The 27,629-nt window shown below is 42.1% G+C and overlaps 1 protein-coding gene across 4 annotated transcripts in view; it reads right to left on the reverse strand.

The window, feature by feature from the left end:
• Positions 1–15,443, reverse strand: part of CXADR (CXADR cell adhesion molecule) — a 52,937-nt gene extending 37,494 nt beyond the window's left edge. For all 4 annotated transcript variants that reach the window (XM_082840040.1, XM_082840039.1, XM_082840041.1 and 1 more), the window contains exon 1: positions 15,323–15,443. In XM_082840040.1, the coding sequence (XP_082696166.1) occupies positions 15,323–15,365 (43 nt within the window). In that variant the 5' untranslated portion in view covers positions 15,366–15,443. The remainder of the gene's footprint in view (positions 1–15,322) is intronic.
• Between the last annotated feature and the right edge of the window lie 12,186 nt (positions 15,444–27,629).

Genomic DNA, 27,629 nt, shown 5'->3' on the forward strand with positions numbered 1-27,629 from the left:
AAAAGGGGACTCCCATAAGGTTAACAGCTGATTTCTCAGAAGAAACTCTACAGCAGAAGGGAGTGGCATGATATATTTAAAGTGATGAAAGGGAAGAACGTACAATCAAGGCTACTCTCCCGGGCAAGGATCTCATTCAGATTCAAGGAGAAAATCAACAGCTTTACAGACAAGCAAAAATGAGGAGAATTGAGTACCACAAAACCAGCTCTACAACAAATGCTAAAGGAACTTTTCTAGGCAGGAAACACAAGAAGGAAAAGACCTACAATAACAAACCCCAAACAACTAAGAAAATGGTAATAGGAACATACATATCGATAATTACCTTAAATGTGAATAGATTAAATGCTCCAACCAAAAGACACAGGCTCGCTGAATGGATACAAAAACAAGACCCATATATATGCTGTCTACAAGAGACCCACTTCAGACCTAGGGACACATACAGACTGAAAGTGAGGGGATGGAAAAAGATATTCCATGCAAATGGAAATCAAAAGAAAGCTGGAGTAGCAATTCTCATATCAGACAATATAGACTTTAAAATAAAGACTATTACAAGAGACAAAGAAGGACACTAAATAATGATCAAGGGATCAATCCAAGAAGATATAACAATTATACATACATATGCACCCAGCATAGGAGGACCTCAATACATAAGGCAACTGCTAACAGCTATAAAAGAGGAAATTGACAGTAACACAGTAACAGTGGGGGACTTTAACACCTCACTTACACCAATGGACAGATCATCGACAGAAAATTAATAAGGAAACACATGCTTTAATTGACACAATAGACCAGCTAGATTTAATTGACATTTATAGGACATTCCATCCGAAAAGAGCAGACTACACTTTCTTCTGAAGTGCACACAGAACATTCTCGAGGATAGATCACATCTTGGGTCACAAATCAAGCCTTGGTAAATTTAAGAAAACAAATATCAAGCATCTTTTCCGACTACAACACTATGAGATTAAAAATCATTTACAGGGGGCTTCCCTGGTGGTGAAGTGGTTGGGAGTCCGCCTGCCAATGCAGGGGACACGGGTTCGTGCCCCGGTCCGGGAGGGTCGCATGCTGCAGAGTGGCTGGTCCCGTGAGCCATGGCCACTGAGCCTGCACGTCCGGGGCCTGTGCTCCGCGACGGCAGAGGCCACGGCAGTGAGAGGCCCACATACCTCAAAAAAAAAAAAAAGGGGGGGGGCTTCCCTGGTGGCGCAGTTGTTGAGAGTCTGCCTGCGATGCATGGGACACGAGTTCGTGCCCCGGTCCGGGAAGATCCCACATGCTGTGGAGCGGCTGGGCCCGTGAGCCATGGCCGCTGAGCCTGCACTTCTGGAGCCTGTGCTCCGCAACGGGAGAGGCCACAACAGTGAGAGGCCCGCGTACCACAAAAAAAAAAAAAAAAAAAATCATTTACCAGGAAAGAACCGTAAAAACCACAAACACATGAAGGCTAAACAATACATTACTAAATAACCAAGAGATCACTGAAGAAATCAAAGAGGAAATCAAAAAATACCTAGAAACAAATGACAATGAAAACAGGACGATCCAAAACCTACGGGATGCAGCAAAAGCAGTTCCAAGACAGAAGTTTATAGCAATACAATCCTACCTCCAGAAACAAGAAAACTCTCAAATAAATAATCTAACCTTACACCTAAAGCAGCTAGAGAAAGAACAAACAAAACCCAAAGTCAGTAGAAGGAAAGAAATCATAATGATCAGAGCAGAAATAAATCAAAGAGAAACAAAGAAAACAATAGCAAAGATCAATAAAACTAAAAGCTGGTTCTTTGAGAATATAAACAAAATTGATAAACCTTTAGCCAGACTGATCAAGAAAAAGAGGGAAAGGACTCAAATCAATAAAATTAGAAATGAAAAAGGAGAAGTTACAATGGGCACTACAGAAATACAAAGCATCTTACTACTACAAGCATCTTACTACTACTACAAGCAACTCTATGCCAATAAAATGGACACCTGGAAGAAATAGACAGATTCTTAGAAAGGTATAACCTTCCAAGACTGAACCTGGAAGAAATAGAAAATATGAACAGACCGATCACAAGTAATGAAATTGAAACTGTGATTTAAAATCTTCCAACAAACAAAAGTCCAGGACCACATGGCTTCACAGGCAAATTCTAGCAAACATTTAGAGAAGAGCTAACACCCATCCTTCTCAAACTCTTCCAAAAATTGCAGAGGAAGGAACACTCCCGAACTCATTCTACGAGGCCACCATCACCCTGATACCAAAACCAGACAGAGATGCTACAAAAAAAGACACTTACAGACCAATATCACTGATGAATATAGATGCAAAAATCCTCAACAAAATACTAGCAAACAGAATCCAACAGCACATTAAAAGGTTCATACACCATGATCAAGTGGGATTTATCCCAGGGATGCAAGGACTCTTCAAAATACACAAATCAATGTGATACACCATATTAACAAATTGAAGAAGAAAAACCATATGATATCTCAATAGATGCAGAAAAAGCTTCTGACAAAATTCAACACCCATTTATGATAAAAACTCTCCAGAAAGTGGGCATAGAAGGAACCTAATAAAGGCCATATATATGACAAACCCACAGCAAACATCATTCTCAATGGTGAAAAACTGAAAGCATTTCCTCTAATGTTAGGAACAAGACAAGGATGTCCACTCTCACCACTATTAGTCAACATAGTTTTGGAAGTCCTAGCCATGGCAATCAGAGAAGAAAAAGAAATAAAAGGAATACAAATTGGAAAAGAATTAAAACTGTCACTGTTTGCAGATGACATGATACTGTATGTAGAGAATCCTAAAGATGCCACCAGAAAACTACTAGAGCTAATCAATGCATTTCATAAAGTTTCAGGATACAAAATTAATGCACAGAAATCTCTTGCATTCCTATACACTAACAATGAAAGATCAGAAAGAGAAATTAAGGAAACAATCCCATTCACCATTGCAACAAAAAGAATAAAATACCTCGGAATAAACCTACCTAAGGAGGTAAAAGACCTGGACTCAGAAAACTATAAGACACTGATGAAAGAAATGAAAGATGACAGAAACAGATGGAGATATACCATGTTCTTGGATTGGAAGATGACTATACTACCCAAAGCAATCAACAGATTCAATGCAATCCCTATCAAATTTCCAATGGCATTTTTTACAGAACTAGAACAAAAAAATCTTAAAATTTATATGGAGACACAAAAGACCCCAAATAGCCTAAGCAGTCTTGAGGGAAAAAAACGTAGCTGGAAGAATCAGACTCCCTGACTTCAGACTATACTACAAAGCTACAGTAATCGACAATATGGTACTGGCACATAAACAGAAACATAGATCAATGGAACAAGATAGAAAGCCCAGAGATAAACCCACGCACCTATGGTCAAGTAATCTATGACAAAGGAGGCAAGGATATACAATGGAGAAAAGACAGTCTGTTCAAAAAGTGGTGCTGGGAAAACTGGACAGCTACATGTAAAAGAATGAAATTAGAACACTCCTCTAACACCAGACACAAAAATAAACTCAAAATGGATTAAAGACCTAAATGTAAGGCCAGACACTATAAAACTCTTATAGGAAAACATAGGAAGAACACTCTTTGACATAAATCACAGCAAGATCTTTTTTGACTCACCTCCTAGAGTAATGGAAATAAAAACAAACAAATTGGACCTTTGCACAGGGCTTCCCTGATGGTGCAGTGGTTAAGAGTCCGCCTGCCAATGCAGGGGACATGGGTTCGAGCCCTGGTCCGGGAAGATCCCACATGCCACGGAGCAACTAAGCCCGTGTGCCACAACTACTGAGCCTGTGCTCTAGAGACCATGAGCCCCATCTACTGAGCCCGTGTGCCACAACTACTGAAGCCCATGCACTTAGAGCTCGTGCTCTGCAATGAGAAGCCACCACAATGAGAAGCCCACGCACCACAACGAAGAGTAGCCCCCACTAACCGCAACTAGAGAAAGCCTGCATGCAGAATGAAGACCCACCACAGCCAAAAATAAATTTATTTTTAAAAAAATATTAAAAAACAAACAACCCAGTCAAAAAATGGGCCAAAGAATACATACAGATGGCCAAGGGGCACATGAAAAGCTGCTCAACATCACTCATTATTAGAGAAATGCAAATCAAAACTACAATGAGGTAGCACCTCACACTGGTTAGAATGGCCACCATCAGAAAATCTACAAACAACAAATGCTGGAGAGGGTGTGGCGAAAAGGGAACCCTCTCACACTGTAGGTGTGAATGTAAATTGATACAGCCACTATGGAGAAAGTATGGAGGTGCTTTAAAAAACTAAAAATAGAATTACCATATGACCCAGCAATCCCACTACTGGGCATATACCCAGAGAAAACCATAATTCAAAGACACATGCACCCCAACGTTCATTGCAGCACTATTTACAATAGCCAGGTCATGGAAGCAACCTAAATGCCCATCGACAGATGGAATGGATAAAGATGTGGTAAATACATACAATGGAATATTACTCAGCCATAAAAAGGAACGAAATTGGGTCATCTGTAGAGATGTGGATGGTCCTAGAGACTGTCATACAGAGTGAAGTAAGTCAGAATGGAATTTCTATATTCCATTAACATGGAGTCTAGAAAAATGGTACAGATGAACCAATTTGCAAGGCAGAAATAGAGACACAGATGTAGAGAACAAACGTATGGACACCAAGGGGGGGGAAAGCGGGGTGGGGGGTTGGGGGGAAATGAATTGGGAGGTTGGGATACATACACTAATATGTATAAAATAGATAACTAATTTAAAAAAATGAAAACCCTTCCATAAATAAATAAATAAAATTAATTCTCAGTGAATTGAGGGGAAAGGAGTAAGCCACATTTCTGTTCAACTCCAGTCTGAAGTTAAGAGGTCTAAAGAAAGGGCAAAGCACACATAATGGAATCCAACTCTTCGCGGGTATCAAAAATGGAATTTTCTTATACAACCTATCTGTTCAAATTAGCATGCAATCACTTCAGCCTTTCTAAATAAAAGTTTTGTTTTTTTAAACCTTAAAAAAAAAATTAAGTCTCAGCCTGTTTTCAATCTATGTAGTGTATTATTTTCCCCATGTTCTCTAATACAGAGATGCTAATTTCAGAAGTCTCTGACAAAACAAATGCAAATAGGGTATTTTGCATTATGGGTAAAGCAGATCCGTTGCCATAGTGAACATTTTCATCACCTTCGTAAAATAACATGTATTGCTTCATTTTAAGAAATCTGCCTTTGCCTCCTTGTTCAAAAACGACCTCAGGCTCTCTTTTCTTCCTTTAATTAACATGAAACAGGAAAAGTGAGTACCTGGCCAAAAAAACAACAAAAAAAAAAGCAAAGAAACTGAGGTGAAGTGTCTTATAAAGATGAGATCACAGGAAAAAAAAAAGCAAAGAGACACAACAGCAAAACAAGCAAATGTTACCTACTTACGGAAAATACTGAAGTTAATAAAGAAAAGGTTAGTTACAATTAAAAAAAAAAACCCTGTTGTAAGCATGTCTAACTGTTGTAAGACTGCCTCAATCTTGGCATGACTTCCTTTCTAATATCCCAAAATAAATTCAAATTTCCTAGCAACCATCACCAGGGACCACTCTATACTTTCAATCTCTCCATAAATGCATTTATTCCCCCCATAGGCAAGCTAAAAATATTATTTTGTCCATGTATTTGTTTTTTCTACCTTATACCTAAAATATAGATGCATATAACTACCAAAAAAGGACAGCTGATATAATTTTGTGTGCAACAAATGCTCTGATGTTTACAAGAAACTAAATAACAAGAGACATTATTTAACTTGCTGTCAACGGGAATACTGTGATACAAATAATTATTTTAGATAAAATCTCATGAGAGCAGTTCCAAAGACACTTTCCATTTGACAAAGCTGTTGTGATGGCACACCACACCCATGCTATTTTAGTTAGTGGAATGTTCTGAAACTAAATATGGTGGAAGTTGACTGGGAACTAAAACTCCAAGTTCTAGACCTGTGCTGACCAAAAGGGTATCTGTTAGCCACACACAGCTACTGAGCACGTGAAGTGTGGCCAGTGCAAACTGAGATGTGCTGTAGGTAAAATACCAGATTTTGAAGGCTTAGTATAAAAAAAAAAATCTTACTGATGTTCAACTTGACTACATATGGAATTAATATTTTGTATATATTGGGTTAAACAAAATATATACAAATTGATTTCACCTTTTCCTTTTCACTTTTAAATGTGACTACCAGAACATTTTAAATGACATGTTTCTACTAGGACAGCATTGTCTTGGACCAATGCCATAATTTATTGAACTTAAGGCCTTGGCTTTACAACTTGATTCCTTATTTAAAAAAAAAAAAAAAGTGTCCTTCCTACCCATAGGCTGTCAGGAGAGTGGATTCAAATGAGATGCATGTGAAACTGTCTTTAAAAACACAGTAAGATCACTTTTCTAGCCCAGAGTTACCAGCTCATTCTAAAAGTATCAGATTTCACAGTCTACAACCAAGTAGGTTAAAGAGTCTTCTCAATTCTTACTGTAGAACTATCCAGGGCACAAAACACTTGAAGTTTCTGTCTGGTCCATTAAAGAAAAACCCCATGGGAATAGTATGGTATTCAAGAGTTCAAAGCACTCTTCACTAGGGAATCTGAGAGACTGAGGAGGGTCAACTAGAGTCACTCTAACAATTCAACAAAGACGTGGCTCAACACGTTTGATTTCACCGTATCTGCATATTCCTTGAGATTCCTTGAGAGCGTTCTTATCTGTGCAGCCAAACCATACTTCCTTTGGAGAAACCTGTAAAACTCACACAGGGACTCCCCTGGTGGCGCAGTGGTTAAGAATCCACCTGCGAATGCAGGGGACATGGGTTCGAGCCCTAGTCTGGGAAGATCCCACATGCCTCGGAGCAACTAAGCCCGTGTGCCACAACTACTGAAGCCTGCGTGCCTAGAGCCCGTGCTCCGCAACAAGAGAAGCCACCGCAATGAGAAGCCTGCGCACCGCAACAAAGAGTAGCCCTGGTGGCGCAGTGGTTGAGAGTCCGCCCGCCGATGCAGGGGACACGGGTTTGTGCCCCGGTCCGGGAAGATCCCACATGCCGCGGAGCAGCTGGGCCCATGAGCCATGACCGCAGAGCCTGCGCGTCCGGAGCCTGTGCTCCACAACGGGAGAGGCCACAACAGTGAGAGGCCCGCGTACCGCAAAAAAAAAAAAAAAAAAGACCCAAGGCAGCAATCAATCAATCAATAAATAAATAAATAAATGCTCACACAGAACATACAGTTAATTACACGATAGGGAAGTGAAAAAGTAATCATGATTAGTTATGTTGCTTCTTCCAGAAATCTAAAGTTTCATATCTTTGAAGTAAATGAAACAGCATTCCCATTCCAACCTGTAAAGTATCTTTGAAAGAATGAAAGTGATTTAATAGTCTGTAAATAAATTTGCATTGTCTCAGTATGTACAAACATTGGTTAATGTGACGATTAATCCTTTTCTCACCAACTATCAAAGGACAAACTGAACCCTGCCATTGATCTCACACCTACCCTAAAAATAGACTGTTACTATCTCCTTCCCTTATCCTACCTTCCCTTTGTCAACAGAGCAGGCAATAACCTTTTCTTCTACCAGCACCCTGCCAATTAAAATAAACCTTAAATACTGCTGAGTCAAGCTAAGGCCTTTAAGGCTTAAACTTTAATTGGCTAGCTCATTATTAGAAACCAGAAAGGGTGAGTCAATGAGGGGAGGGAAAGCCTACAGAAAAGACCAGTGGGAAAGCACAAAAAGAGGTAAATGTTCCTTTAAGTCACCATTTTGCCACTGTATACAGAAACATTTTCAACTTCCTTCCCATTTTCTTTTACCTGGAGACAGTAATGGATTCAACAAAGTGAACAAATTACAAAGAATATCAATAAATGAGCCCCAAGAGATCACCAAACCATAAACTACCAGCTTCCTGTACAGACCGCTTCACTGTGCCAAGGTGAAGTTCTCCCATCCCCCTCACACTCCACCATTTGTAATTTCAGCCCCACTGAAGAAATTAAGTAGAAAATAAAGGAGCCAGGGCCAAAAAAGGTTACTGCTCTTTACTTCCACTTAGCATCATATTCTTAATAGAAACCAACCTAATTCCAAAACCAATCTAACAATTATTCTAGAACATTAGATTTGTTTTCTTTAAAAAATGCAAGGAGGGCACTTCCTTGATGGTCCAGTGGCTAAGGCTCTGAGCTCCCAATGCAGCGGGCCTGGGTTCCATCCCTGGCCGGGGAACTAGATCCCGCATGTGCGCCGCAACTAAAGATCCCACGTGCCACAACTTAGACTGGCGCAGCCGAAATACATACGTAAATAAAAATAAAAATAAAAATGCTACACAGATGACAGTAAGATAAAGCCATAAGCTCATTTCAGTTAGATAATTTTTAATTATTTTCCAGGTTACCTTAATAATTAATTGAATAATTTTAAAATTATTTTAACGTTCACATCCATTACTTGCTGCCCACCAAATGAAGCAAATCAAAAGCTCCCAGTCTCAATTCTTGCCTTTACTTGGTTACACCTGATAATGATTTGAGTACGATAGAGGAAAGGCGGCAACGAAGGGAGAGGGGAGAACAGGCTGCAAGCAGGGGACTAAAATGAGACTGGAGTGGTAACATAAATTCACTCCAATACTGAACGCATGGCAGGGCTGACACACACAGAGCTGGCCTGTGCAGGACACCGAGCCCAGCGCTGCTCACCTCTTCAGTGATATACCTATTCTTAATCTTCAAATACTCTTTCCCTTCCAGGTCTTTTCTCAAGCCAACAAACAGAAATTCCTGCCTAGTACATCTTTCCCCATTTATTTCCTCACTCAATGAAAAACCAATTATGAAGCTACTTCAACCATCTTAAGAGATGGTGGTATACACTGAGGTACGCTGTATCCCTCCAGGAGTGGCTGGAGGGATACAAGTGACTTAGAAACTGGGTGTAAGCTGGGGAGAGAATACGAAAAGTCAAGTAAGGTATGCAGATTTTTGCCTGGGCATTTTGGTGGCTGAAAATGCCATTTAATGTGAGAGAGAACAGTGGTTTGGAGACAGGTTCAACTGGTGGTACCTGTGGGAAGTCTAAGCAGAGCTGTCAAGTGAGTGGTTTGACATTATGGGCAAAGCTTTGGGAGAGTGAGACAGGAAACAGACTGGAGGCTGTAAGGACATAAATGGTAACTGAAGCCAGAAACTGACATTTAAGTAGAGGGAGGAAAGTGGGCCCACAAAGGAGAATGAGGAACAGCTCAAGGAGGAAAGAGATTAGTCAATAGAGCCATTCTCACTAAGAGGTTTAAGAGGTTGAAGGTGTGACATGTCCACTGGATGCAGCCACAGCGGCCACTGCAGTTTCACAGGAGTAGAGTGGGGTGAAAATCAGATTGCAAAGGGTGGAAGAATTGATGGATATGAAGGAAAATAATGGAGTCAACAAATCCACTCCTTCAAGAAATCCGGTGGAGAAAAGGAGAGACAGGCAGTGCTGAAAGAGGGATATAAGGGTTGAAGCCATGTCCGGAGGGATATTTAAGCTTTTTTAAAGTTGATGGGATCCCTACATAAGAGATGGGATGAGACAGTGACATCCCCTGGGAAGCCAAAGGGTTCAGAGTCCCGGAATGAGTGTTTTAAAGTGAATAAATGTTTTAAAGAATGATCATGTGAGCAAGGTTCTATGTCTGGGAGGTTGGGAAGTTAAGAGTTCTAGATAAACAATGAAGACCTGCTGTATAGCACGGGGAATTGTATTCAGTACCTTGTAATAACCTATAATGTAAAAGAATCTGAGAAAGTGTGTGTGTGCATATATATACACACACACACACACACTGAACCACTTTGCTGTACACCTGAAACATTGTTAATCAACTAAACTTCAATAAACACACACACAGAAGTTAGAGTTCTTATCTTCTGGCTTCTACCTTCTCCCATGGAATCTGCTCCTGTCCCCTGGAATGAAGGCCATACGTGCAACATGCACTAAACCAGCTGCAAGTGCAAAGTAATCTCTTATTCTCTACTTACCTGATGCCCTCTCCTCAATCTCTTAAAATCTAGCTTTACTCTCAGTACAGGTACTGTCCTCCCTCTGGATTCGATCACTTCCAAAATGTTCTCAATAATCTCCTAATGTAAGACCCACTGGCCTCATTTCTTCATCAGTTTCTGGAACACCCTCATCCTCTAGTTCCCCTGCACTCTCCATCACTCCTTACTGTCCCCGGTTCCTCACCTCCTGACTACTTATTAGATGTTGATGTTCCCCAGTATCACATTTCACCTTCTTTTCTAGTCCTACCTGCTTTTTCTGGTTAACCAGACACAGATGCCACCTATCAGCAGTGATGGTCAATTCTGTATCACCCATCTTTGCCTCTCTCCTGAGATCCAGTCCTTTGCTTAAGTCTTCCTACTGGGTATTTTTCACTTCCATTCCCCTCAAGCACCACAAATACAACTTGTCCAAAGCTCACTGTCATCTCCCTAAAACTTGCTTCTCCTTTCTTTACTCCCTATAGATTAGTGACATGATCATTCACTCAAGCCAGAAATCTTACTGGCTCCCTCCAACTTTTTCTTGCCACTCATTCAATCAACCAGATGCCAGGTTCTTCTGCATCTCCCTCAGAACAATTTTCAGATGAAACAGGAAGCCCAGCACCACTCTGCTGTATTTCAACAGGGACTGCTCGTGTCCAGGTCATCCCAGATGGCTTAATGCGTTAGATCTATTGGTCCTGCCTGCCTCCAGAACTGCTGCAGAGTTCTACACAATTCAAGAGAATAAATCTCAGTGTATAACCTCACTTCTTTAACACCTCCACAAGCTTCTCAGTGCCAGTCTTGGGGGATCGTCTCCTAAGCTCTCGGCACAGTCTCTGGGTCTCTGTCCGCTCAAAGTGTACTCAGCAGTGACATCATGTGGAACCCGTTAAAATGTAAACTCTTAAGCTCCACCCCACATGCCCTCATAATGACTCAGGTGCACATCAAAAAGAGAAGTGTTAGTTAGATGCCTTATACGCACTGAACCCAAGGCACATTATACCCTTTCAGATCTCCATCTGCTGGGAACATTCCACCAAACCTTTTGCACCTTGCAAACGCCTGCACTATTGTAGGGGCATCTAGCACAGCCATAGTATACAGTAGGCCATAGATATTTGAACGACTGGATCGTTTAATCAGTTAATTAATGGTAAGTTCAGTTGAGGACCTACAGAGTCTGAGGTACTCAAGTGCATTCAGATGGGATGCTGAATGTTAGGCAGCTGGAAATAGTGGCCCAGAATTCAACGGAGAGGTGAGTTGGCAACATTTTTAAGTCACTAGCAACAATTCTGAGTGTACAGTGATAGACAGATGAAGTCACCCAGGTTTAAGATGGAGACTGAGAAGAGGGCTATGGGTTAAATCATGGGGGAGGCTGGCATTTAAGGGACCTATTGAAGAAGGTAGTGAAGGGCAGGTTAATAGGTGTCAAGGAGCTCTAAAGAAATAAATGGATTTGGCACGTGGTTATTGATACCTTTGGCAACTGAAGCAGGTGAGTGAGACAGAATAATGAGGTCAGAGATAAAGCAGAGGCTTAACTTCTAACAATGGAATGAAGTAAGGCTAGTGGAATGATCACTAGTGGAGGACCATCTTTATTGGATGAGAAGGGAAAGAGATATAACTGATGAGAGCCATATCATATACATAGGCCTATTGGCAAAGAGGCTGAAAACGTTCAACCGTGCAACATTTGCTGAACACTTGCTGTCTGCCAGGTGCCACAAGCTAACACCGGGACTGTAACAATGAACAGCAGCACAGGTAATGCCCCTGCCCTCTGACCTAGTGCAATGAGATATATTGGGTAATTTTATGGAAACCCCCACAACAGATAGGGTAATGAGCCAATGTTGGGTGGGTTGCCTTGGAGAAGGGCAACTTTTGCCCTGGTGGTGGTATAATGACAGGAATGTATTAAGATAGAGGCATATGGAGTGGATAAAGTTCACATCTAATAATCTTCATTTTTTCAAGTAAAGGAAAAAACACCAGGTAAAGCAAAACAATAAACATTTCCCACTATATCAACTGATATAGTGGGATTCCCGTTCTTGACACAAGCAGCAACTGAAGCACAGAGAACAGGGTCCTGCTGCCACTGCATGGCTAACAAGTGGTTTGGAGACCAGAATCACTGGCCAGTACTTTGCTTTCACTCATATTGACATTGTGAAAAGCAGAGCAGCACCCCAAACTTTAACACTGTCATCCCTAGGTGACAATGATGCTGCTGGGTCATGGGCCATTTAAGCTTACACCACCAGTCTAAGCCCTGGATCCTCGTGCTCGCAGAGAGACTGAAAATATTCAACTAAGATCAAGAAATTAAAAGGCTAATAATAAAAGCCTTCAGTACTTGGCACAGGGTCAAACCAACAGCAGGTTCTTAATAAATGACAGTAACCAGTGATACAAATTTAAGATGTCGATTAGAGGTAATCAAAGAGGAAAGTGGCAGCATAGTGATAAGAGCAGGGATTCAGAAGGAAATTTGTGACCTTGGCGAGTAAAGTTATACAACCACTTCATGCCTCAGTTTCTCCACTTGTACAGTAGGGATCATTATAATACATATATATCCTCTAGGGCTGCAAGGTACATTAAATGAGTGTATGTAAAGCCCTTAGAACAGTGCCTGGCATTTAATAACTGAGTAATCAGGGACATCCCTGTTGGCGCAGTGGTTAATAATCCACCTGCCAATGCAGGGGACACAGGTTCGAGCCTTGGTCCAGGAAGATCCCATATGCCGTGGAGCAACTAAGCCCATGCACCACAACTACTGAGCCTGCACTCTAGGGCCCGTGTGCCACAACAACTGAGCCCACGTGCCTAGAGCCCGTGCCCCGCAACAAGAGAAGCCCCCGCAACGAAGAGTAGCCCCTGCTCGCCACAACTAGAGAAAGCCCGCGCGCAGCAACGAGGACCCAACGCAGCCAAAAATAAATATATTTTAAAAAAAATAACTGCATAATCAAGGCTTTATTTTTACTTCTACTGCTACTGCTCTACCACTACTGACACTACTATTACTAGCGGTACGACTTGCTACTAGGTAGGCGATAAAAACGCATCAAAAAATGTTCCATCAGCAACCAGAGTACAACACAAAACTCTACAACCCACATAGAGACAGCTCTAGAGGAAGATCTACTAATAGCACTGCAATTTCTTCCTCTAGAGACAGCTCTAGAGGAAGATCTACTAATAGCACTGCAATTTCTTCCTCTAGAGACAGCTCTAGAGGAAGATCTACTAATAGCACTGCAATTTTTAATATGTAAGCCTCCACCTTGTTTTGCCAATTGTAGAATCCAATAATGTTACCACCCAAACTGAGTTCATGGCAATAAATTTCTAAGATGTCAAGAAGTATCTGAAGAAATACCCAAAGCCATACATCAATTACAGTTTTTGAGTTGTTTCCTAAGCTGGAAAATTGAAGTAAAATAGTTTAGTTGAAGCCAACAGTCCTTTAAAGAGATGTTCACTGTACCATAGTGTACAGTTTATGAGCAGAATGACTCTATATGTATCAAAATATCCTAGGATGAGATTGTGCCTACCAAAGTGAGGCATCCAGAAAAAAATGAAATCCAGACAATTATCCTGATATCCCTGGGGGTGGGGGTGGGGAGGAATCCTCTATATGGTTTATGTTCTTCCACTTCTCTACTCTAGATATAGGCTAAAACATTTTTTTCCACAGAGATCACAATGTTCTCAACTTCTACTTCAGTTTAGTCCTTGACCAAAACAAGGTGTAACGTTATCATGTAAAATGGTTACTGACTCTTAGCTTTTCTGGAAGCTGTACTTTGGAAATTTCAGCCATGTCTAAATGATATGTATTAAAAAGGTGGAGGTAATGCTATAGACTCATATCGAAGATTAGATTTGTTAACAGAATGTTGATCCCATGAGTAATGCTCACAGCTGGGGCATCCAACAATGGAATTAACATTTCAACAGGAAGCAGAGAGCCATCCCAACAGAAAGGGCCACTCGATCCAGCTCTAGAGCGCTTAAAAAAATTATCCTTCCGGAGGCTACACAAAGTGTGCCTCCTAGGGTCCCACCGATGGATTTTTTTGTTGTTTGGTTGGTTTAATGAATCCTTTGGTTCTAAAATGCTTACTTTGACAAGACAATATCAGTTGGTTAAAGCACGGACATGGCAACAAATCAGTTTTTTAAAGATATCGAACGATTATGCCTTATATCCACGCAGTTTTAAATGCCCTTTTACCCCTCCCGAGAAAGGCGCAGTCGAACATGTATTACTTGGCGAATCCTTCCGAAATTCCCTGTACAAGTCATCATCAAAATGAATCAAAACATTATAAACTCAAAACCAAGGTTACTAATTTCTCCTTTGCACTTTGCCCCGCGACTGCAGAAATCAATACTGCATTTTTGCAGGAATCTACTTCTGATTTTCCACGGTCCACTTCGTCGAGTTACCGTCTAGTTAACAGCTCGTGCCTGGGCTCGCCTCTTCCATGAGACCAAGAATGCCCAGCCTACAGTTCGTTCAGCGCCTCTTTCCTAGAGGTAGGTTGGACGATCTGAGGCACTGAAAAGCTCAGTGTCCATTTAATCATGGCGTTTGTAATTCGGTCTCCTGGCTTGGACTGCTCGACACCTGAAAACTCGCCGCCCAAGGCTTTTGAAACCTGGTAACCCCGATGGAAACGACACCGCGGCTAACAAGGGAAAGGGCAAGAGCAAATAAAGCAAAGCCCGCACCCGCGGCAAAGAATAGTCTGGGAGAGACGCCAGGCGCAGCCGGCACGCCGCGTCCACCCACCCGCGCCCGGGGAGCCCTCTCCACCGCCGCCCAACATCCCGGGGCTCGGTCCCCCACTCCAACGCACCCCCGGTACCCCACGGCCCCGCAGGGCTCCCCTCCCAGCGGCCCCACCCACCTTCGGGGCTCGCGCGCCCGGTCCGGCGAAATCACCCCGGTGCAATTCCGCGCGCACCTCCACCACTGCCGCAGCGCCCCCAAATCGCGCCCGCCCCCTCCCCCAAGCCTCATTGTTCCCGGGTGGCCGCAGGCAGCGAGCGCCCCAGGGTTGGCCAGGCAATAAAGACCCGAGGGACCGATCTGTCCCCCACTCACCCGCGACTCCGCACAGGAGCACGAAGCGCAGCAGAAGCGCCATGGTGGCGGCCCAGTTGCGGGCGACGACTGCAGGTAGGCGGCTCTTACCCGGGGTCTCAGTCACCCGGCTCCCCGCGCGTTCCCGACCCGCTGGCTGCGGCGGCACCTCGCAGCCCGGTCCCACCCCGCCCTCGCTCGGCAGGTGAAACACGTCACTTCCGGTAGTAGCGAAGTCCCGCGGCGCGCGCCGTCCCTGCCAGGCGCGTGGGGTTGCTATGGCAACCGGGAGCCCCCGGCGGGCTGCCCTGGGACCCACGCGAGTAAGGAACTCCTGCCAGCGGAGCTCGGGCGTTGACGTGCGCCGGCAGCCACTCGCCCCAAGCCTGAACTCTGATCCCCCCCCCCAATGCCTTCAGTTAAATTGGGTTTGTGCACGTGGGTCGGGCCAGCCCCTCTCCCCAGACGACTGAAACGGCTATCGCGCCCTGGCTTAAAGGCAAGGCACGGGACAAAACTCGCCCACCTGCGCCCGGACCCTGAAACGCAACTAAAGCAGTCAGCCCCTCCTGCACTTACCCCACCCTCCCCTCAGGGTAGTAGGGGTGGGAGCCTCCAGCCACGCCTCCTATCTCTGGATGTTTGCTGCTGCGGCGGGCTCTTCCACCTAAGGCCCTAGAGGAAGACAAGTGGGCAGCCCTGGCATTTGCTCCCCTCTCGTGGAGTCCTTTCAGGCTGATGTAGAAGAAGGCTAGAGAAGGCTTTTCCCCATCTCCAGTAGTGACTAAGCTAATTTAGGAAATACCCGGATTGGGCGTCCTCCCTTGTGTTTAAACGTTATTCCAGCTCTGAAATTGGCCAACAAGGACCAGTGAGGTTGAAAAGCGGGTCTCAGTAGGGACGGTTAAAGGCTTGGGGCGGGGGGCGGGCGCGGGCAGTAGCTGGGAGACCAGGGGATTAGAGATCTTGAATCTCGCAGAATCTCCCGGTCAGCCCTGCAATGTCGCTTCTGCCTCCTGGTGCCCTCCATTACTTGTTCTTCTTTGGTCTTTCCAGATAACGTTTATTTATATCTGCTGAGAGACTTTGGTGTCTTAGTGAGGAGAGAAGCAGTATTGTGCAGTGGGTAAATTCTTGGGCTCTGAAATGGGGTAGTAACTGGGCAAGTAACTTAGAAACAGCACCTACTCCAAGGGTAGCTATGAAAATTAGAGACAATGCACAAAAGTATGCTTGGCACCGTGCCTGGCACATAGTAAGTGGTCAGTAAAGTGGAAGCTAATAAAAAATAATATTGGAAAATTCTTGTTATTTATTGAACTAGCAAAGAAAGTAAACCAGTTATCGGGAAGACCAAAATTGCCCAACTGCAATTTAGGCAGGTGATTTGCAACCCGGGTTGCACATTAAAATTATCTGCAGAACTTTTGTAAAATACAAATACCTGAACCCCTACTCCAGCGATCCTGATTTAACTTGTCTCCAGCGGGATCCTGGCTGATCTAAGGAGAGTCCAGAGTAACTGTTAGGGATTTCCTATTAGTTGAGGAAACAGGAATTCTACTGGATATAATTGAAGGTATAAAATATTTGGAACTTGAGATTTTACATACCACATTATATTTTATGAGATTAGAAGAGATTAAGTATTAAAGTTCATATCTATTTCAGACTGTTTATGAGGACTCTTCTAGTATTAATCACTTCCAAGCAGCACACATTTTGTTATCAGGTTGCTACCTTGAGTGTCTCCTTCAGTAGAAGGCCACCACCCTCAGGGGTCATCTCAGGGGTCATCTAGAGGAAATCTTTAGCAATTACCCAAAAGGATTTTCATCTTAATCCTTTTCCTTCTGGTACTTTGTTTTACACTCCTTACATTTTGCCTCCTTCTGTAGTAGGCATTTTCATACCTATCAATCACTTCTCTTACCCTGAATATTCCTAGAAGGCCAAAAGGCACATTATTCATCTTTTTTACTCTTGGGAGCACAGCCCATAGTAGATTCTTTAGTATTTGTTGAACTGAAAATATTTAATTCATATATTAATAAAGTGTATGTAAATATCTGTATAATAACTCACAAATCATTACATCTTAATATAGCTTTTTAGCAAGTAAAGGTAAATTTCACAAAATTAATGTTTTCTACTTCTTTAGATTACTAAACACAGATTTTTCAAATGTTATCATCTCTAAGATTTAAGTAACTTTGAAAGGAGCAGTTTATCTTATTTAGTGAACTATTTTTCTTTTACATATTACATTAAAACTGGGGAAAAAAGTTATTTGTATTGAAGTCATCTTTAGACTTTGGCTTATGAGTACCTTATTTCATATAAACAGTAGCTGAAATTATGCAGTAGTCTGAAACTTCTTAATGACACCTTAAATAGTCTTTGTTGTTGTCGTCAGCTTGGAAATTATGTCTCCTGGAATCTGTAATGAGATAATCTCATTAATTCTGGAATGTACAAATTATGGATTGTTTAGTATCCTCAAACCAATGTAACAAATAGCACGCAACCATTAAATAAATTGCCCTTTCTTAGGGACCAAGCACTCCAAGACAAGTGTTGGTTGGAAAGGAAAGGTTGCTTTATTCAGGAGGCCAGCAACCTGGGGAGAAGGTGGACCCCCAGGTGGAGTTATTCAAGAACCAACTCCAAAGACTCTGCTCGACCATGAAAGTTTTAAAGGGAAAAACGGGGAGTTAATTGCAGTTAATCATTTGGGGAAGGTGTCAGAGTCTTTGTTATCTTCCACTGTGTGCAGATTTTCTTCTGATTGGTTAGTGATGAGGTGACAGTTTGGTACTCCAGGACTCTTGTGCTCAGCCTGGAGTTACCTTCCTCCGCCTGGGTGGGGGGCCTTAGTTCCTGCAGAAGAACTCAAAGATATTGTTATGTATATTCCTTGAGGAGGAACCAGGATCCCGCTTTATTGCTGTGCTGTTGTTACTTGATTGCTCTTCCTTTGTTTCTGCATTCCCTCACTTTTCTGACTAGCAACTGTTTGAACCTGCCCTTTGGACTTCAGGGAAGGTCAAAGAGGCTGATTGAAACCTATTTACTACAAACAAGAAATGGGTGACACAGAAAGGATTTGTACCCTGGAGGGCCCCATGGGGTCCTGCTCGGTTTTGAAACTATTTGAAGCTTCATTTGGACCATTGCTGGCCTAGAATTCAACTTTCTTGAGTGCATTCAGTCAGTAAACTTTCATCCATCTGCTTTTTAGTTTCCAAACATTTGGTACTTCATCTTCTGTCTTCTTTGTCCTTATACCTGGAGGCCTTTTAAAGTCTATTTACTGTGATTTTAGTGAGGTTTTCTTTGGGAGAGTAGAGGCAGATGCATGTGTTTAATTCTCCATCTTTACTCAAAAATCTGCCCTCAGTTGGGGTGAAATGTTCCCATGAATATTGAAATTTTTAAAGTCTGAAGAGAATTGACATCTTCACTCTTCCCCTGAATAATACAAGGATCTTAGACTGGTTTAACCCCTATCAAATCCCTCTCCTAATTTATTGTAATCCATTGTTTTTGTTCTGTCGACCTTATAATTATACATTGTCTTTTTTTAAAAAAAATATAGCCAGTGTCTAATTAGATTTGTCTTGTGGAAAGGGAATGTTTCCCGCCACTCCAATAAACAAAGAATGTTGCCTGCCATTCCAGTTCTACAAGGATCAAGCCATCAACCACTGCAACTGCCCTCCCCCACCCAATAGTGCACCCTGAGGAGAATTCAGGATGGAGAAAAACAGGAAGCATTCTGTACTTTGGATACCAGCCCTAGATAGTTAAGATGCATGCCTAAGGAATGATTTCAGTGAGCCCAGACTCTTGCATCTTCCCACATAGAGAAAAGCACTAAAATCACTGACGAGATATCTGGTTTTTTGTGATTAGCAGTAATACTTTGATGTTTGATGACATGTGTGTGTGTTTGTTTGTTTGTTTTTTAGCAGAAAGCTCCTATGTATATCCTGGTTCCTCCCTTACCTCTTTAAAGCAGTTCCCCATAACTATCTGAGAGACTGCTCCCCAGGCTATATCCTCATAAGGTCCACAAATAAAACTTCATTCACAACTTTTAGATTGTGTGTTTTTATTTATTTATTTATTTATTTTTGCTGTGTTGGGTCTTCGTTTCTGTGCGAGGGCTTTCTCTAGTTGTGTCAAGCGGGGGCCACTCTTCATCGCAGTGCGCGGGCCTCTCACTATCGCGGCCTCTCTTGTTGCGGAGCATAGGCTCCAGACGCGCAGGCTCAGTAGTTGTGGCTCACGGGCCTAGTTGTGGCTCCGCGGCATGTGGGATCTTCCCAGACCAGGGCTCAAACGCGTGTCCCCTGCATTGGCAGGCAGATTCTCAACCACTGCACCACCAGGGAAGCCCTGTGTGTTTTTCTTTCATCAACAGTCTACACATTCCTCGCCATTTCTTCTTGTATCTCAAAACACTTCTTTTCCTTCCTCCAGAAGTATGTCCTTTACAAATTCCTTTACTGAGAGTCTCTTTAAGGTAAACTTTGTTTCTGTTTGTCTAAAAACATCTGTCTTTATTTTGCCTTCATTCTTAAAAGGTAGAGTTCTTGATATAGAATTTGGGGCTTACTGGTCTGTTCTGTCAATGCTTTCAAAATACTATTCCACTGTATTGTCTTCCTTTGCTGCTCTAATGAAGTCAATCTAATGATCCTTGTAGTTAATCTGGCTGTTTTTAAGAGCTCTTTGATTTGTTATTCAATTTCATTACAATTGTGTCTAGTTTGGAGTTGCTGTTTATTTATCCAGCCAATGATTTCCTGCACCTGAGAGAATTACTGTCATCCCCCAATTCTGGAAAAATCTCAGTATTCAAAATCTTGCTGAATATTGCTTTTCCCACTTTCTTTTATCATACTCTGAGATACCCATTAGATGTATTTTACACCTCTTCATTCTAACCTTCATATCTCATTCTCATATTTTTCATATGTTTGATATTCTGAACTGAATCCCAGGTGATTTTTTCAGTTTTATCTTCAAGTTAATAACTCTGCTCTTCAGTTGTGTTGAATCTTCTGTTCAGTTCTCCGAACGGATTTTAATTTCAGCTACATTTCCATTTATAGATATCTAATCTTTTTTCATATTTGTTCCCTACTCATACTTCCAAATATCTCTTATATTTCTTTAAGCATATTAAACACATTTAATATAGATTAGGTGCACAATAATTACATTATTTGAAATCTGTGTGTCCCGTTTTATTTCTTTGTTGTTTATGCAGATTCTTGCTCATGTTAGGCTTCTTTTTTCATGTTTTATGATGATTTTTTATCATAGGCTTGTTATTTGTGGAACTTCATCTGTGTGAATCATTTGAGAGATTTAAGTGCTTTCCTTGAGAGAGGATTTGTATTAGCTTCTTCCAGGATCTTAGGGGCACTACTAATCCAGGGAAACTTAAAAAATGATTTTGGGCATTACGTTTATCAGATAACACAGTTAATATAAGTTTGGATCAGAAACTAGCATGAGGAAGGGCTTGTAGTTATAAATTCTCAATGAGGCTCATCACTCTAATCACTTCAATAACCCTTTTAGAAAAAGTAACAATCCTGGGCTTCCCTGGTGGCGCAGTGGTTGAGAATCCACCTGCCGATGCAGGGGACACGGGTTCGTGCCCCCGTCCGGGAAAATCCCTATATGCCGCGGAGCGGCTGGGCCCGTGAGCCATGGCCGCTGAGCCTGCGCGTCCGGAGCCTGCGCGTCTGGAGCCTGTGCTCCACAACGAGGAAAGCCGCAACGGTGAGAGGCCCATGTACCGCAAAACAAATAATAATAACAATTCCATGCTCTGTAGATTAGCTATATAGAGAAATCAAACCACATCTTCCTTTGTTGATCGCCCTCCAGATTTTTTCACTTAGCTGGCTCCATTCAGTTTGTTGAATCATTTGAAAAACATTATACTTAGTGCCTTTGGTGAGATGCTCTGGTGTCTGAGTAGAAAAGTAAATCCTTGTTAAGGATTTCCTCAGCAACTTTTCTTCAAAATATCTAAGTTAGGGCATTTCTAAGGCTACGTTCTAACTTTCACAGGCCCTGGGTATTTTTGCTTTTGTGAACCTCTTCTACCAATAAAAAAAATATTTAAAATTGTCTTTTATGGCTGTGTTGATATAAAGACAAATTTAATTCAGGCTAGATCATATCATTATTTCTTCTAATTTAGAAGAGATAAAGGAGGACTTCCCTGGTGGTGCAGTGCTTAAGAATCCACCTGCCAATGAAGGGGACACGGGTTTGATCCCTGGTCTGGGAAGATCCCACATGCCGCGGAGCAACTAAGCCTCTGTGCCACAACTACTGAGCCCGTATGCTACAACTACTGAAGCCCACATACCTAGGACCCGTGCTCTGCAACAACAGAAGCCACTGCAAAAGAAGCACGCACACCACAATGAAGAGTAGCCCCCGCTCGCCACAACTAGAGAGAGCTCGTGCACAGCAACGAAGACCCAACACAGCCAAAAATAAATCAGTAAAATAAATAAATTTAAAATAAATAAATAAAAGAACTAAAAACATTTTCACAGGCCCTGGATAAGTTGGCACTGGGCACTGCTTCTCTCTCCCTGCCTCTCTCCACCTCTAATATAAGTTGTTATGAAGATACCAATAATATTAAAGGTTTTCTTTGAAAGGAAATAAAAGGAGTCAGCTTACAAACTTCCTTCTCATCTCTGTCTCTATTTCACTTCTTTTGCCAAAAGTCCCTAACCTTGTGGTTTCTTCATCTGCAGATCCTTTTCTCTACTTTTCCTCTTAGGCCAAAACAATACATAAAGTATTAAATTGCCCTATACTAAAGATAAGAAAGAGAAAAGATATTTACCTAGGGGAGAAAGTTTATTGTTCGTTTGGTTTTTTTTTAAAGCTCTTCCTTCATCTCCATGTTCTATAGTTTATATTTTGGCTTTGAGGTGTTTTTGTTTGCTTGTTTGAGTGAAAACCAAGCAAACAAACAATCAACAGGACTGGCAGAATAAACCAGGAGCTTATTCCTCTTTGGAAAATTTTACCCTAACTTAGGTGGTGACCTTTAGAAAAGAATGTAAACTTTGTGAACTCTATCATAACTCTCAGGAAGAAAGAATTATAGTGGCTGGTGTTCTGAGAATAGATGACTTCATATTTGCAGAGTGCTCTGGGAGTTTTAGATCAAAGATGCTGAGACTACCCAGCATTAAGCCCATTTAATGTATACCTAGATTATAAATTTAAGTATTACAGAAGTAGATGGCGCCTCATATACTTTATGTTTTGCTGGTTTCTTTTTGGCTGGAGACAGCTTTCTGTCTGATAGGTAATAACAATGCTTTACATTAATAAGCTGTATAACATCTTTCATCCAAGGAGTTCAAAGAGCTCAGCAGTTATGACTCATTGTTCCTTAAAATATCTCTACAACACTTGAGACAACACACACTGAAGTAAACTGGTTATAGGCAAAGAAACTTGAGTCATGGAGCCATTAAAGTAGTAACGGCATTCCAGGAGTCAGAGATGGAATTCAGAATAAGTTCCCCTCTCTTTGATTAGACCATAATGGCACAGAGTAGCACACATTCCCTCCCAACAAAGTTAGCTCTTCAAGGGCTTCCACTGTGTTTAGGACAGAGATGATACGTCTTAACTATGAATGGGATTAGCTCTTACCTACCTTTCCAAGCTCATCTCATACTCCCCATCCCCCTGTGGCTACAGCCACTTTGCAGAAACTGTTCTCTCTGCCTGGAATACTTGACCTTCTCAAGCGGGAGAAGTCACCCTTCCTGTTTCAGATCAAGTGTCCCTCCCTAGGAGACCTCTGGATTAAATCAAATTTCAGCTTTATAGTTTCTCAAAGTATCAGGCACCTTCCTTTCAGAGCACTTGTAGTTTTATACTTGAATATGTTATGTGATTGTTTGGTCAGTGCCTATTCCACTCTCCCTTCTGTAGGCTCCAGGAGGGCAGGGAGCATACCTGGTTTTCCTTATTTTTGTTGCCCCAGCATCAAGTTTAGTGCTTGGTGCTAAATATGGGCTCAAAACATACTTGTCGACTGAACTAATTGAGATTTTAGGGAAAGTGTTCTCTCAGAGTTTGAACAGGAAGAAAATGGTTGGCATTCTAAGTCGTTATTCTAACATATCCGAATAGGAAAATATATAGACTGTTATAACAACTTAATTCACACTAAAACCATTAAAATTCCAGTAAGATGACAAGAGACAAATCAGGAAAATGGTGAAAGGGGGAGAACACATAAAAACTGTGATTAAGAGGAGCTACCACAACTTAACCCAAAATTTATCTCTGGTCTTTGGAAATCTGAGATTAGACAAGAAAGTTAGGAGGTTATTTCTGTAGCTGGAGTCCCCACTTGAACCCAAGAAGAGGACTTCCCTCTGTATTTCCCGTTGTCTCTGTGGCCTCCAGTCATCACCTCACATTTATTTGATCGGTCAGGAGGGGCTCACGATAGAGCAAGCCTGAGAGACTAGATGCATTTGAGCTGTCTGTTCCCCGGCCTTACTGAAGGGCTCACATCTGAGCGTGCAGAGTTGCTGCCAGCAAAAGCCGTAGATGTACTGACCACTTGAGTGTAACACAGAGTGGGCAATAATCTCTCTTCGTGGTGATCATTTTGTAATGTATGGAAATACCAAATCACTTCACTGTGCGCCTGGAACTAACATAGTGTTATAAGTCAATTATACTTCAATTAAAAAAATTATATACCTAAAAAAAAAAAAGAATCTTGTGAAGTCAGTGTGTGTGTGTGTATGTGTTGTTATTGTTGTTGCTTTTGTTGTTGTTATCGCTTTTTGTTTTAAACAGGGCTTGTCATAATCCTGTGTTTTGGGAAGAGGCAGTACCAAGGATGGATCTGAAGAGAGTAGAAAGAAACAAAGGAAGGAGATCATTGAAACTATTGTCGTCGTCACAGTAAAAGCTGGTGGGGTCTGAGCTCAGGTTGTGGTGGTGAGCGAGGTTTGGGAGACATTTCAGAGAAAGGACTAGCAGGATGTGAGGCTGTGAGGAACAGGAAACAAGCACAGCCATCTCAGGTTTCCAGGTCTGAGCAATCAGTGGGTAAGGTGCTATTAACTAAACAGGGAATAGAGGACAAGCAGGTTCAGTGGAGTGTAAATGTTAGGTTTTTGGCGCCTGGGAGACATCCAAGTAGAGGTGCCAGAAAGAAAGACGACCTGGCTGGTAATCCAGATTTTGAAACCTAGATTACACTCCTTTGAGGAATTAGTTTTTTTTTTTTATAGTGGTTGTAAATCTCAGAGCAGCCATGCTAATTTCTGAAAGCCCGCAAACATCCATTTAGACTATTATGTTCCTGATAGAGCAGACGAAATGTCATTCATAAGAATGTTTCTATGGGGACTTGCATTTACAAGGCCCACGCAGGACCCCAGTAAAGCAACTTCTCTCACCCAGACATAGAACTGGGAGTGAGACTTCTTTGCCAAAACTTATTCTGTTCACCAGGAACAATGGAGAACAAAATGTTTAAGGGCAAATCACGTATATTACGGTGTGGAACCAGTATTGTTTGTAGTTTTAGGGAGAAGGGACTATATTTGCATTTAAAGAAGTGAGAGGGAGAATTGGCAGATCATTCAGGTAGGAATAAGTGATCTAGCATGGATAGATGCCCGTACGGATGCTGTGGAAGTTGGAGTGAAAGACCCTGGTTAAAGTTGGAGGACTAGCAGGAGTGGTGGATTAGCAAGAATAGAAAGCCTAGGGACTTTCCTGGTGGTGCAGTGGCTAAGACTCTACACTCCCAAAGCAGGGGGCCCGGCTTCGATCCCTGCTCAGGGAACTAGATCCCATATGCATGACGCAACTAAGAGTTCGCATGCCACAACTAAGGAGCTCGTGAGCCACAACTGAGCCCACCTGCTGCAACTAAGACCCTGTGCAACCAAATAAATAAATATATATATATATATTTTTAATCTTAAAAAAAAAAAAGAATAGAAGGCCTGGGACCACAGATCCCAGGCAGCTTTGGTGACCTTGTTGATGAGTTTGGGAAGATAATAGCTGTGATATTGTGATATATATTTGGTCATTCGGATGACCAAAATATATTTCTCATATATATTTGGTCTTCGTCCACAGTACCTGGCTCACACCTCCCAAAACTCTTGGAATTTTTCTAAGCAATAAGAGCAATGGGAGCATCTGCTTCATAGTCAGTTGGTCAGAAGTACAGGTAACAACGTGGATTTATGACTGGTGACTGAAGTCTGCTCTAGGAAATTAATTTGAACCCATGGTGGAGGTGGTTGGAACCTCCAATCTATAACCAGTTCGTCAGAAGCACAGGTGATAATAAGAGCTTCCAACTGGCCTCTGAAGGTATGTGTGTGTTTTTGTGTGTGTGCAGGGGGTGCAGTCCTTGAAGGACTAAGCTCTCAACCTGTATAATCTGATGCACTATCCAGGTAGATAGTGTCAGAATTGAGTTGAATTGTAGGACACCCAAATGGTATCAGAGAATTTCTTGGTAGCGTACACACTCATTGGAGTTGGGGAACAGAACTTTTAACAGCCAGGGATTCTGCTAATCAATAGTGAAGAAGAGAAGAGAGGTGATGTGGAGGAGGCCCAGGGGCAGTGAGAATGGGCAGGGAAAGGCTGTTCTTTGCACAACCCGGTGACTCCCTGGCTAAGACAGCCGTTCATAGGTATATTGGTTATTTCTAATTTCGGATTTCTAGTAGTGAGAACAAATTATCCCAATTTACAACTCAGGCTCTAAAGGACTAGGAAACTTGTCCTGGGAGGAACTTTACTATTGTGAAGACGGGCACGCTGTCAAGGTGATCTCACCTGTCCCTACTTTTATAGGTTTAAAAGTAAGTTAAGGGCTTCCTTGGTGGCGCAGTGGTTGGGAGTCCGCCTGCCGATGCAGGGGACACGGGTTCGTGCCCCGGTCCGGGAAGATCCCACATGCTGCGGAGCAGCTGGGCCCGTGAGCCATGGCCGCTAAGCCTGCGCGTCCGGAGCCTGTGCTCCGCAATGGGAGAGGTCACAGCAGTGAGAGGCCCGCGTACCGCAAAAAGAAAAAAAAAAAAAAGTAAGCTAAGTATCCTTGATTCAAAAGCACTTGAAAGATTTAAGAAGTCCCTCTTATCATTAAAGAAAGCTTTCTTGTCAGTGCTGAGCATTGTGATTTCACTTTTATGTAAACCACTTTTATGTAAAACTTTTATGTAAAAATAAACTGGCTGACTTTAGTTTTCTGTTTGTTTATTTGTTTTCTATTTCCCTCGTGCTGCTGTTACTAAGCAAGGAAGGAATATAGGGAGAATCAGTGAAAGAAGATTAATTTTTCTTGTGTCAGAGGGTCAGATAAACTTCCGATTTGGCAGGAGATACTGGGTAGGGATGGGGGTGGAAGTTGACCCTTTGTAGAAATTTAAAACTGAGGAAAGGACATTTAAACATATTTAATATGTACTTATTTAAAGAGTATTTAGGTAGCTCCAATTTATAGCCTTTGTTTTTGTGCTATTTTGGTAGAGATTAAGTACACTCTGCTTGACCAAGTAGAAATGCATTCGGTGCATATTTTGGACTCTGTTAACATGAAAGGAATTTTCCAAACTGTCCTGTAGATGTGCTAGGTAATATCGTTTTTGAATTCTTTTCTCCATTATTATATGTTTCCTACTTGCTTGATTAAGAAAATAAATGGACTTCTGGTGAATGTCCCAGCATATCCCATATGGCTCTCAACAAATGGCTGTTGGTTTCCTGACATTCTTTTTCTGCAGATGCTCTTTCATGCACTAAAATTGCTTAATGGACAGGAGAAGAATCAAATGGACAAACATTGGCAACTCAAATAGAAACTCGGATGACAACTCAAAGTGGATAATTAGGTTTGGTCTGCAGAACTGCAAAAAACCATCTGCCAGAAGACATGCCTGTGGATTCCAGGGGCCGACTTCTTAGAATGCTACTAAGACTCCAATTAATTTCTTAAGAAGCATGAGAGCCAAGTAATGGCAGCAAGAAGGAAGAGTCTAAATTCAAGTCAAAAAACAAATAAACCAAAGTAGGTTGTAATCTTCAACAGAATGAGAAAATAAACACTTAGCGTCCTGATATCCTAGGTCAGCTCCCTTTTCACTCCTTGTATTTTTTTCCTCAGGCCCCAAAGGGCTGCTGGGAAATTTTAAGTAGTGGTGCAGGGCATAGGAGCCTAAAATTTTAGGAAGAGTAATGCATTTTCCCATACATTACCTTGTGTGGTATG

This window comes from Leucopleurus acutus (genome assembly GCF_964270905.1).
Source record: "Leucopleurus acutus genome assembly, chromosome: 5".
NCBI classification, from domain to species: Eukaryota; Metazoa; Chordata; class Mammalia; order Artiodactyla; family Delphinidae; genus Leucopleurus; species Leucopleurus acutus.